General features: G+C 23.3%; 4 protein-coding genes across 4 annotated transcripts; 1 reads left to right on the top strand and 3 right to left on the bottom strand. All coding sequences in view use genetic code 6, as the record gives it.

Moving 5' to 3' along the window:
- Positions 1–3149: 3149 nt before the first annotated feature.
- On the bottom strand, positions 3150–4829 carry TTHERM_00411680 (hypothetical protein; the record flags this gene model as incomplete). The annotated part of the gene is made up of 1 exon (XM_001020862.3): positions 3150–4829. The coding sequence occupies one exon, from the start codon at positions 4827–4829 to the stop codon at positions 3150–3152; it is 1680 nt and encodes a 559-aa protein (XP_001020862.2).
- Positions 4830–7369: 2540 nt separating this feature from the next.
- Positions 7370–8014, bottom strand: TTHERM_000411679 (hypothetical protein; the record flags this gene model as incomplete). The annotated part of the gene is made up of 1 exon (XM_012798826.1): positions 7370–8014. The coding sequence occupies one exon, from the start codon at positions 8012–8014 to the stop codon at positions 7370–7372; it is 645 nt and encodes a 214-aa protein (XP_012654280.1).
- A 423-nt stretch (positions 8015–8437) lies between these two features.
- TTHERM_000411678 (transmembrane protein, putative) lies at positions 8438–8817 on the bottom strand (the record flags this gene model as incomplete). Its single annotated transcript, XM_012798825.1, has 2 exons — positions 8438–8484; positions 8601–8817. The coding sequence occupies 2 exons, from the start codon at positions 8815–8817 to the stop codon at positions 8438–8440; spliced, it is 264 nt and encodes an 87-aa protein (XP_012654279.1).
- A 3233-nt stretch (positions 8818–12050) lies between these two features.
- On the top strand, positions 12051–12746 carry TTHERM_000411677 (transmembrane protein, putative; the record flags this gene model as incomplete). The annotated part of the gene is made up of 3 exons (XM_012798824.1): positions 12051–12062; positions 12279–12649; positions 12716–12746. 3 exons carry the CDS (start codon positions 12051–12053, stop codon positions 12744–12746), a joined length of 414 nt encoding a protein of 137 aa, XP_012654278.1.
- Between the last annotated feature and the right edge of the window lie 550 nt (positions 12747–13296).

The following is a 13296-nucleotide window of genomic DNA, read 5'->3' as shown; positions in this document are numbered from 1 at the left end:
AATAGAATTGAATGGCTAAAATTAGTTTATCTAATTAAAAAATGATAAAATTTTAGTTAAATAAGTCAAAATGTTTGAATTTTTACCAATCTATTTTAAAATTAATTAGCTTTTTTTTAAAAGTTTTTTACTATTAACATTTTAAAGAGTAAAATAAAAGAATTTAATTAATGATGTTTTGGTTTTATAAAGTATTAAAAGTGATTTTTAGTTATCTCTAATCAATTTTATTAAATATTTTTTGAACTATTTTTAGCTCTTAATGAAGAAAAATTATAGATAGATATTAAAAAGTGATATTTTTTTTTACTCATGGATTTTTTGAAAAAGTAAAATTTGATAAATAAGATAAAGCTTTAAAAAGTTAATACTAATTAATTTATGATAGATCTAAGCAAATTGAATCTTATTGATGATATTGCAACACTTATTAGATTTCTAACTCATTAATTTTAGAGACTATCAAATTTGTAATAGTATAACGTATTTATATATAAAAAAGTACTAGCTTATTTGCCGAAATTTAATTAAAAGTGTAATTATTTTTATCAAAAATATTAAATTAGATCTATTATTTTGGTATATTTTTCTTGTATGAATTGGAATTAATTAAAATAGATGCTTTTGGAGTCTTTTTAAATATATCTTTTTAAACACAAAAAAAAATTATATTTTAAAATCTTCTAAAATAAATTTTAAAATATTGTTTTTAACTTTAAATTTTAAATTTACACAATTTATAATTATGTTAAATAATCGTATTATTTTTTTGAAATCAGATACACACAAATTTTTTAAACTTTTTACTGTAGTAAATTTTAAAAAATTCAGATAAATTTAAGTAAATATCTTTTAGTTTTATGGTTTGAAGAGAGATAAATGATTTTTCGTGATTTGTTAGATTTTAATTGTTTTATTTGAGCAAGACAAACTTATATTTTCAATTTTATATTTACTCTCAATTTTAATAAAATTTATTACCATTCTTTGAGCATTCACTTCATTTGCTAAAATACTAGCATCACTTTATAAATTAATACGTAATATTTTAGTTGTTAATAAATATTACATCTTAAAATACTTACTTTCAATTATATTTCTTTGTTGAATATTTTAAAAAATTGCAAATTATAATAACTAGATAATTTTGATAGTTTTTTGTAAGAGTAGAAAAATTAATTTTTAAAATTAATTACTTAATTTTATTAGATTTGATTTCATCAAACATTTATGGTTTTTAAGTTTAAACATAAAATATCCAGGCCAAATTTCAAGCACCTCTTTTTTATTCTAATACCACAAAAAGAAATGGACAAAAATATTTATTTAATTTGACATTTCTAAATTTAGATTGTCCTACAATCGTAAATTTACACTTCATTTTTGCTGTTTTTTATTCTTTTACATTAACTAAATAAAGCTTTGATTTGTTTAGCATGGAAAATTTAATCAAATTTAATTCAAATTTTTAATTGATTATGAAAGAATTATTCCTTTATGGAAGTGCTCACTTTTGCATTAATGCGAGCAATCAGTTAAGGAATTTGTAAATATTTGGGTAATTTAATAAAAGATTATTTTATGAAAGATGAATAAATATGAAAGGAAATGAAATAGTTGTTTAAATCTAGATTTGAATACAAAATTTTATCTAATACTGTTGTAAAAGTAATTTGATTACTTAAACAAAGTTCTCATTTAATGAAAAATTTAAATATCATCTGAAAATTTAATCATCCATCCTCCACAAATTAAGTCTATCATTTCAAATAATTTAGAAGTTAGGATATTAAATTTTACTAATTTAATGAAATATTTAGTATTATTATAACCTTTTAGAGATGATGCTTTCTTATTGATGGATCAAAAATTAACAAAAACTCTATATTGATTATCTATCTATCTATAAATCTTTTAAAATTAATTGTGTTTGATATTTGACTCTAATAACATTAGAAACAAAAATACACTTTTTAAAGATAAATTAATGTGAAGAATTCAATAAGTATTACGGGCAAAAAAAACTAAGCCACAATTGTTTTGAATCTATATGTTATCTATTTATTTTTAATTCCCACCACTACTTACACCTTTTTATTAATTAAGAAATAGCTAATGTAAATTTACTTTAATTAAAAACTAAAAGATGTCTTTAGATTTTACAAAATGTCAAAAACAAAAAACTAAATATTTAATTTATATTAGTGTGAAATTAACATAAATACATAAATAAGGATTTAAACGTTTTTTATTAAAGATTTAAGACCTATGCTAGGTTAGTAAAAAGTGTTATGAGTTTGAAAAGAAAGTGAGTTAAAAAAAAAATGAAATTAGATAAGAAGTGAAATTTTAATATAAGACAAACGAGGATGAGAATATATATATAAATTGAACACGAATGGTGAGAAAGTAAATATGAATGAATTTTGAGGTGTGAAATGAGATATATTTATATATTAATCTATGAAAGTATTATTGAATTTTTTATTAATATTTCTTTCTTTCTTTATTTATTTATGAACTTGATGTACTTAAAGTATTTTTTCTGATTAGCAGCTTCAAAAAGAATGTTTGTTTCTAAAGAATTAGTTAGTTAATTAATTAATTGAAATGTTATGAGATGATTGATTTCACTCACGCATTCATTTAATTATTGTTCATTCTTTTTATTTTCAAAATAAATAAAGTCCGAAATAGTTATTAATAAAGGTTTTTTTACAATAATGGTTATTAATTGAGGTGAGAGGTGAGATATAATGTGATTGATGTATAGGAATTGAATCAAACAGACGAGCGAAATTTTAGGCAGTGAGATAATAATAATAATAAATTGTGGGGAATGAATGATAGGTTATATATGAATTAATGATGAGGTGAGGGAGGGAGGTTGGTTGATAAAGTACTGTGAGAGGTGAAATGAGAGGATTTATATAGGATATTATTATATTCGAAATTAAGTAAGAAGGGTTGTTAGTTGTTTGTTTGACAATGAATGAGATATTATGAATTAATGTTTGATTGATTGTGTGGTTTTTTGTTTGTGCTTAATTTATATGAGAGAGTGTGAGGTATATTTTTTTTTTCATAGAGTTTGAATGAATTTTTGTGTTTTTTCGCTAAAATTTAATCAGCGAATTTATTAACTGTTTTCAGAAACGGTGAATATAAACACCAGAGGACATTTTCTTAATTCCCTTAGCGATACGGTTAACCCATTCAATATAGTGCTTGGCGGTGTCTTCGTTCTACCAGCTCTTAGATTGAATCTTTTATTTAATATTGGCTGAGTCTTCGAAAAATTAAATTGAAATGTAAAGCAATTATTGCTTAATGGAGTTCATGAAATCAAGGTCTTCTTTGGTCCAGTTTCCATTCTTATTGACTTCAGAGAAAATCATCTTGTGCATCTTAATGTCATTGCTGTTTAATTGGGTTATGTTCCAATCATTGAGAGTGAGGAACAAAACACGGAAGTGAGCAAGAGTAAAGATGTCGACTTTTTGTCTCATTTTACCAGATCCCTTAACACGGATGATGTATTTAATGAGGTGGTGGAATTCCTTTGAGTTAGGAAGAATGTCAGTCAAGAAGTTTAAGAGTGAAACCATGCAGAATTTGTTAGCGTTTTTCAATTATGATTATTGTTTATTCGAAGCAAGGGTTGAGCTGCTCTTTGTGGCATCGCTGTCGCTCTCAGAGCTCTTTCTAATGGGAGCATTGTAGGCATTCAAGATGGGGCTAGTATTCTTTGAAGACTTAGAGTATTTTTCACATAATGAATGTTGAGAAGAAATAGATTCTTCATTCTTAGCTTCCAAACTGTCTTTTCTTTCCATACCACTGATTTGGATATCATCCAAAATCAAACCTTCAGCCTAATGCTTGTTATTGTTATTTTCGTTATAGAAGTAGTTAGCAGGAGCTGAAGTTGAGTGAACAAGTTGGTTAAGTTGCAAGAATTATTAAGCATTTTGTTAATTGTTGTTATTAGACTGGGGAGGGCAAGTGCAGTTGGTCATTGATTGGAGATCATGGGTGCTGGAAAAGACAGTATCTATGTCGTTGAGTGTTTGAATACTAGGAATATTTTCATGCATATTCTTGTAGAATTAGCCTTGGTTGATGGTCTTTTAAGTAGAGCATGCGGTAGAGGGATTGCAAGCTGCAGCAACGATAGTTGTAGCAGTTTGGTATTAAGTTGAATGAGTGTTGGGAAGGAAAATGTTTTCTTAATTGGCTATGTCAAAGTTATATTGGTTGTGGCCAAAAGAACTATTAGTAGCCTTTTAAGAGTATTATTACAATCCAGTAAAAATTTACTTATTGTTAGTTTAATTAACTGTGGTGGTATTTGCAGTGTGGTGGTTATTGTTTGAGAAAACAAAATTCGAAGATTAGGTATTAGCATTACCTTAGGTGTTTTGACTGGCCTTAGAAGCACCAGTAATACCGAGAGAGAAAGGAGTAGCAAACTATTATTAACTAGGAGTACTAGTTTGATAATTGTAGTTGTAGTTATAGCTTTGGTAATTGTTGTTGTGGAAGTCGTTGGATGTTCCAGTGGTTTTGGTGTGAGGAAGGAAATAAATTTATTCTTCCTTCAAAGGATTTGAGTGAATAGCAGCAGCTGCAGCAAAGGGATATTAAGCAGCTTGTTATTAAGCTTAGTGGTAATGTTAGTGGTAATTGATAGCGGGTTCTTCGTCGTTGTGGTAAGAAATACACTCAGCTCCTATGTTTTCGAAGAGGTAGTTGTGTTAGTTTTAAGCTTGTTGGAGTTAAGATTATTATTATTAACTCTACATTTTTTCACTGTAATCCAAAGACATTTAATTAGTTTGAGGGGTACTCTTTCTCTCTTTTCAAAGGTTGGTTTTAAATTATGTTGGCAATTCTAAATGAATTTTGAGTATTAAATCTTCGATGTACTATGAAGATTTCTTTTTTTTGCGACAATAAAGTTTTTTTTATTAAATTTTTTTTGATTATTTATTACTAATTTTTTCTTTTCTTTAGAACTCTTTTTAATCTTAATTAAGGTTTTTGGGATATTTCATTATTTTATTAAATTTTTGATAATTAAGACAGACAGACGTCTCATTTTCAAATTATATTGTTTGATTTTCTTCTCTTTTTTGGATGATTTCTTCTCTTATTTTAAATTTTCGCATACCCCATCCATCCCAAAAAATTTGATCATTTATTTTAATTTAACTAATCTTCCCTTTTGAATTAATTGTCTTTTTTCGTAAAATTTAATAAAGTTAATGATATTACTCCTTGCTTATTTTTTGCCTTCTTCAAATATTTTCTTATTAAAAATTAAATAAAAAAAGAAAAAGAAACAGCTCATGCATACATACATAGGCAAGCAAGCAAGCGAACCATATATTATTAGATTTATTCAGAATACATAAAATACCTTTCTTTTATTAATTATTTACACCAATCAGATATTTGTATATACAAAATCACCTTAGTTCCACAAATTGTTTTCAATTTTAATGTAAATGACTTCAAAATTTAATTATTTTTTAATCCAATAAAATCTGAATCTCTTTTTCTAAATAGTCCATTTCTCTCTGTTCAAGTCAATTCAAAAATCACACAATACACTCAATATTTAATCATTTTTTTCTGTCCCCTATAATTCTAATCCACGTTTTTAATATTGCTTATTTTTTGAGATGATTTCGCTTACAAGTCTATTTCACCTTCTCTTCTCCATTAATATTTTTAAATTGCTACTCTTTTTTTCCACAAACTTAAGCTAATTTACCCAACAATTCGCTCCCATATTATGCGTATGAGTCTTTATAATAGCTTACAAAAAATGAAATTAATGAATTTCTAAATGTAAGTTACTTCCAATAATATATTACCCTCCATAAAATACAAAGAACTAAGTATAATAAAAATACTTATGTTGTTTTGTTGAGTCGCTTGAGATATTTAAATATATTTAATTTATTTTTGCATTGATTTACAGCTACAACACTCATTAAATAAATAAAAACTACTCCCCATGTAGTTAGATAGAGTCCATCAATCACTTTCGATAGATAATAGGATATCAAAATATTCTTCTAAAATTTGAATAATTATGCAAAGCTACATCATCATAATCATCATATCTCGATGTCGCAAATCAATTACTCACATAAATTGTCTTATTTACAAAAATCAGTTTTGCACTAAAAGCTTATCAATACAATAACATATTGGTTATTTAAAATTTCTAAAATTTTTCTATTTTTATACTTGCTTAGTTTGTTCTAACAACAAAAAGTTCCTTTAAATTTTTGAAATATTAGCCAATTAATTCTATCTCTGAGTTTAGCAAACAAGACTAATTTTTGGAATTAACTGCTAAATGAACACATTTCAAATATATAATTTTGACGAGCTTATTTTACCTCCTTACAAAATAATATCAATTTATAAACCAACTAATTATATTTAAAATTAACAATCTAAATGGGCATTTACTAATTATTAACATATAAATACATTAATAAAATAAGCAAATATATATTTAATCTCTCATAAAAGGAAGAATATCAATTTATTTATACTTATATGAGATGGTAACTAATAAAATGAAGAATTTGGTATTGAAATTAAGTAAATAAAGATTAATCTTTAATTATCAAGAAGTTTTTTGCTGTCTTTTCATAAGCAAAAATTTAAAATTCCCTTATTCATAAAGTTAAAAGGTCGAACTTTTAATATTAATTAAAACATGCAGCTCTCACTATTACTAAGAAAGACATGTCTCTTTATTTGTATTGTAACTTAAAATTAATTTTAAATAACTCTTTTAAAGCTTATGCAGTGATCTTGGCTAAATTAAAACAGGTAAAAATTTTGATTCTAATAAATAAATTTATAAATTTTCATAAACTAGAATGAAATGCGTTTATTAATTAAAATCTTCATAAATGAAATTGGTTTAGCCAGCTATATATTTGTATATCAATGGACTAAATTTTCAAAGAATTTGATGAGGTTAAAGTTAAAAAGATAGAATTTTGGTCCATTAACAACATTAAAATCCTTTGTTTAGAAGCGATATGTGATTCATCAATTTTGTAGATAGCATTTATTTAATTTGAAAAAAAAACAAATTAAATAATAGTTATAGCTTGTAAGCTAAAGTATTCTTTGAAGGAATATCATTAATGGGATATTACATACTCTATATTTAATGATAAATACAAATGATTCTATGATAATATATTTATAATTTAATATACATACTTTGTAGCTACCAAACGAAAATTATGCTCAGCTTAGCACATGAAAATTAATTCAAAAAAAGGCAATTTTTTACTATAATACTTGAAACAGATTATTATTAATTAATAAATCAATACCATTAAAAAATCTAACCCTTACATATAATATTAGAGTAACACCAAAGGAATAATTGGATATTAATAAAAGAATATTTTTTAATGTAAATAGATTAATTTAATATATAGAAAATTAATAAGATTGGTTTGTTTGTTTTTATCATTTCTCGCCTTGTGAATAAATGTAATAAATAATTCTTGCTATTTTTAGATCTTTATTAATAAAATATTAATTAATTAATTTGATGTTATGGGTGAGCTAGTGCATTTTTCTTTTTTATACCAAGCTATAGCTGCTTCTAATTTATGATAAGAATGTAATAAGTTGATTTTTTATCATTAATACATTCATGAAGATTAATTTTACAATCTTCAAATTTCAAGTTGATATTTTTTAATCTTAGCTTTATTCCACTAGCATTTGTTTGCTATTGATTCATTTATATTGCTGTTAACAAAATACTATAAACGTTAATATAAATATATTATTAAATTAACTGCAGTTGATTTAGTTTTTAAGTTTTGAATAAGTAAATAAAATAATCTTTGGTATTGAAATTTTTTTAATAATTATTTTAGATAAACTAGAATTATTATTAAGATAAATAATAATTATTCTTGTTATAATAAAGATTTTTATGATAGATATTCTTCCACATAAAGATTACCTAATTAATTTGATTCTTATTTTCTAAATCTAAGTATTGAAAAGTCCACTCTATTTGAAATCAATTTAGTAATTGTCGGGATTTATAAATAGAATTTCACTATACCTCTTACATCAATTTTACTCCAAAATGCAATATTATGATTAATTTATAAATTTAAAGAGTCATATTTAATTTTAATATTATTTGATCTTACATTATTTGTCTTTTTTAAAAATTCAGGCATCTATCTCATTTATCTTTCATTTTAAATAAATTTTAAGGAGAAGTTATCAACAACAAAAAATTAGTTGAAATTTCTTTTTAAAAAACCTTAAAAAACTTATCGCAGAATATTTTACTTTAAAACAAAGAGAATATTTTACTTTTTGATGAATGTATTCTTATGAATATTAAGGTATAACCTTTTTGATTTCATCTCAGCATCATTAATTAACAAATAATGCGTTTGAATAATTAGCCTACCCATAAAAAATTATAATTAATTAATTGAAAAAGGAGGAAGAAAGGGAGGAAGAAAAGACAATCAAACAACTTTAAATACATTAAAAAATAAATTTGTAAATAATATATTTACTTTAAACTCTATAAAGTTACCTATTTTCCCCTCCTCTTTCTTATATTTTTTCATTTAATTTTGTTACAACATAATACATTCTTGGCCATGCATATTGTATAATATTCAATATTATTAAATGTAAGTCGCTGCTTAGAAAATTTATTAATAAAATATACTTTATTTTTCCCATACTCTCTAGATTTATGATTATTAAAAATTAGCGCCCTATTTACATATTGATACATTAAATGTAAATTTGATCAAAATTTTAAATCAGACTGCTCTATGTAATTTTGATACCAATAAACCCCCAAAATTTAAAGCGAAATTGAATTAATGGATTTAAAATAACTCAAAAAAACTTTTTATTCAAAGATTAAACTCATTTGGAATTCAAAATTTTAACAGTATTTATCTTTCAGCTTTATCGAAATTAAATAATTTATTGAATTAAACTACCAATAAAACAAAATTATTATCAAAAAGTGTCAAAGATTTTTGAATTAGAGGTCTAAGATAAACAATGTGTTTTTTTTTAAATTGTTATTTGTTATTTTTTCAATTAAGTTTAAGAAAAAAAATTATTGAATTTTATGTTAAGATAGCTGTTCTTAAATTGCTTTAAAATGGTTACTTAAGCAGGGTTAAGCACTTTAATGAAAATTAGAAATCCAGAATATGATAACTTAACATTATTTTTATATAAGTGTACTCCACCTTAAATAAAAATTTAAAAATAGAATGAAGCTTTTTTAAAAAATTAATGATTGATCGATCGATCAGTTTTTAAGTTTTTAATTGTTTAAAAATAAAGATTTTTAAAGATCACATATAATAAGAAATGTCTTTAGAAAGAAAGTATAAGAAACTCAGCATAATTTTTTAAAGAGGTGCTAAATATAAATAGCTGAGAAATTAATTAAAGGACTATTTATTAGAATTATAATTAGACTTAAAAGTTAGTTTGTGTCATGTATTTTGTTGTTAAATATAAGTAAATATGTGTAAATAAATAAAATTCTATCTCACCGATTAGCTATCTATATATCTATTTTACCTTTCTCCAAACTTTTATTGAATATTATTTAAAATTTAAGCTATTTCATCCAGCACTTATAGTAATATTTGGTAAAAAAGTTAAACCAGTTGCAATAGGTCTACCTGTAGATTCTTAAATATATTTTTGTTTTTAAGAGAAGAAGTAAAATCCAAAGTTTTAATACCGTTAATTTATTTGGTATTCACTCGTACTTGTTGTTAATCTTTATTATTCATCCATAACTGCGACAGTAAGAAATAATTTATTTTAAAAGCATCTTTAATAATTAAATTGAAATTTCACAATATTTTAGAAGGAATCTTGTGTTAATTGATATCTTAATTACTATCCCTTTTAATTTGATGATATACTTATACAAATTATGAAAGGAAAAAATTTAAATATCAAGCTATTTTCCATGCAGTTTCTTATGACGATTAATAGTAGTCTTATCATTAAATTTAGATCTGGTAAAGGTAGATGTTGCGCGATATTTTTGGAGCAAGTTTAAAACAATATCAATAATGACGGAATATCTCCTTTTTACTAACTTCTATTTTGAGTCAAGCGATATTCTTTTAGACTGTAAAGCAGCTCTTCCGTTCTACAAATTAATCTTTCTATCACCTGAAATTATAAATCGTAATAGATGAAAAGATTCACTTCAATGAATCAACTTTATTTTCATTTTATAGAAATAGTTGGCTATCAGCTCACCTTGCTATCTCGCATAAAAAAGCAAACATTCCTTATTTTTGTTAAAATACCTTAAATATGATCTAACAATTTAATAAAATCTGCAAATCAAATTATTTTCAAAATTTTGATTATTGCGGTAAGATAAATTACAATTGTTAGTTGTTAAATAATTTGATCAAAAAGAAAAAAACAATTATAATAAAAAAAGAGAGAGTTAGGTACTCATTTTTATTTTTTTAATAGTCAAATCATTTTATATTCCTTCTTACAGTTAATAAATTTGGAGAGTACTAATGTCATCAATTTTTTTATTAATAAAGCTAAATAGTATGCAAGATTCACTAAAATTTGTGATTCTGTTCTGTTGATGAAAATAAATAATCCTTATTAAAAATTATATATGTGCCCTTATAAATTTATTTTTAGCAATCGATATTATTTTTTTAATTAAAAGTATGAGAGTTTTTTGGTAATTAAATAAATTGATTAATATCATCTGTTGGTGTGATAAATTAAATAAATCTTTTAATTGGTTGAGGGGTTTACAAAAAATTGATCGATAGATCATACTTATAATTTTTTTCAAATTCTTTAAATTTTATTCGTTTATTATGTGAATATCATTTTACATACATAAACAAATTATTATCCTTCACAAGACACAAGACTCATTTACAACTTACTAACAATTACACTCCTTTTAATCAGTTTTATTAAAGCATATTAATTTTGAGAAGTGTTAATTATTATTATCTTTACTCAACCCGTAATTAAATAATGGCTCAGTTACACTTCAGATTTAAGGTTTTATAGTATTTAATAAGGAAATTATTTAATTATAATTATTTCTCTTGTAAAATCATCCTTGGGGATCGATTAGCCTTTAATTTATTATTATTATTCAAAATCAATTTATCATATTAATACTTATTTTATTTGATTATGATGGAAGCAGAATTATAAAAAACTAATAATGAATTAATCTTTCAATCATAATTTTTAAGTTAAATATTTATTATAAATTAAACAAACTCTTAGATATTTTAAAAGATAAAATGGTGCAGTCATTTAATTTACTTTGTTAGACTAATTTACTACTAGTAATTTACTCTTAGATTTGATTTATTTTGTTGAGGGGTCCACCATTTTGTAAAAGAGATTTTTTAAATGATTGGTTGCATATGAATTAAAAAGGATTAAATAAATAGGTGGTTTTGTAGATTAATTATTGGGTTTATGATCAAAGCTCGTAAATAAAATTTTTAGATTTTGTTACAAATACTTCAAAATTAAATGTTCTCCTCCTCCTCTATTTCCCAGTTTTTATGATTAGTTTTACTTTTTTACATATAGAATTTTTAATGCTTATAAATTCTCGTGAGAAATGCGAGTCTTACAATTGAAAATATCTTCGAATTAATTAATTGTTTTTAGTTGATTAGTTGTAAAAAAATATGTTTTGCTGAGTCAATGTAAACTCAATTATTATCGCTTGAGAGCAATAATTTTTTCTAATTTACTTTTGATTATAAAAAAATAGTATATAATAAACAAAATAGATTTTGAGTAGTATAGTCTCTTCTTTTACATGCTTAACCCCATAAAATAAATACTACTATGATAATTTTCTATTTTGAAAATAAACGAAAATCTTTTTTTGGAATTTATGCTGCTTCTTATGTTGTAGTCTGGGACATACCCTATCAACGTAGATATATATTTAATTTCTAATGCTAAAGAGTGTAAAAAATACATTTTTATAATAACTTTTTATCGAATTATATTTTTTAAAAAGCGAATATCAAAATTGTTATTAACAGAAGCTTGTTCAAAATTTTTGGATCAGTCCTTTTCAGAGTACTGATTTCTAATCAAATAAAAGCATTTTTACATCAATTAAATTACACTTTTTTCACCTTTTTATTTTAAGAATCATCTTAAAATCATTCTAAATATAGAACAAAACTCACATTTAACAGCAGAGAAAGTAAACAAATTAAACTAGCACAAAGAAAAAAAAAAATAAAGTTTTGAGTTAATCAAAATAAGAATTTAATGAAAATTTTACCATAATTATGAAATTATAATTGCTTATAAGTTCTGAGAAGTATTTATAAAATAAATTATTTATCTTTTATTTTATGAGAGAATGTAATTTAATGTGTACGTTTTAGATATAGAAAAAACAAAGAAAATTAGAAAAAATTGTTTATAATCAATTAAAATTTGACTATAATAGATAAGAGTATTTATTACTCTCCGTATAATATTTATTTATTATTAATGCATCGACAATTTTATTAATTCCTTCTAAAAGCACCTAATTTGCGTAAATTAAAAATTGTAAATTTCTAACTTACAACAAAATAATCACATTTTATGATTTCTTTTCAAGCAAGCAGAAATCAATAAAATTTACAAGATGAATGAGTGATTTTAAGGAGCATAGTGTCAGCTGAATTAATTTTGCTTTTATCATATTTTTAAGAGCATGTTTCAAGTATTCAAAACAAAATAGATCAACCTAAATACAGATTTTAATATAGCTGAAAAAAAATAAATAAATACATGTTTTTATCCCTTTTTTACAATTGAAATTTGTATTATTTCTACATGTTTTTGTTAGTGTTATTTGCATGCCATTTTTACAAAATTAAATTTTTATAAGAAAAAGTTTGAAAGTCTAAGATTTTAACGAAATATTTTGAGGGAAATTTCTAATATAAGCTTAAGATATATTTTTTTGTAAAATTCTTATGAATATTTTAACAACTATTTCGAATATTTACAATTTAATTCAAAAAAGCTAAATATATTGAAAAACTTGAATTTTTTACTCTATAATTTAATTCGGCTTACTTATAAATTAAGTTAAAATAAATACTTATAAAGCATCAAATATTTAGAATCAGATTGTATTATTTTAAAAAAACACTTGTTCAAATAAATAAGTCCTGTTCATATAAATATGCATAT

The sequence above is a fragment of the Tetrahymena thermophila genome (assembly GCF_000189635.1).
Source record: "Tetrahymena thermophila SB210 genomic scaffold scf_8254555, whole genome shotgun sequence".
In the NCBI taxonomy this organism is placed as follows: Eukaryota; Ciliophora; class Oligohymenophorea; order Hymenostomatida; family Tetrahymenidae; genus Tetrahymena; species Tetrahymena thermophila.
This window is presented reverse-complemented; position numbering and strand designations above follow the sequence as displayed.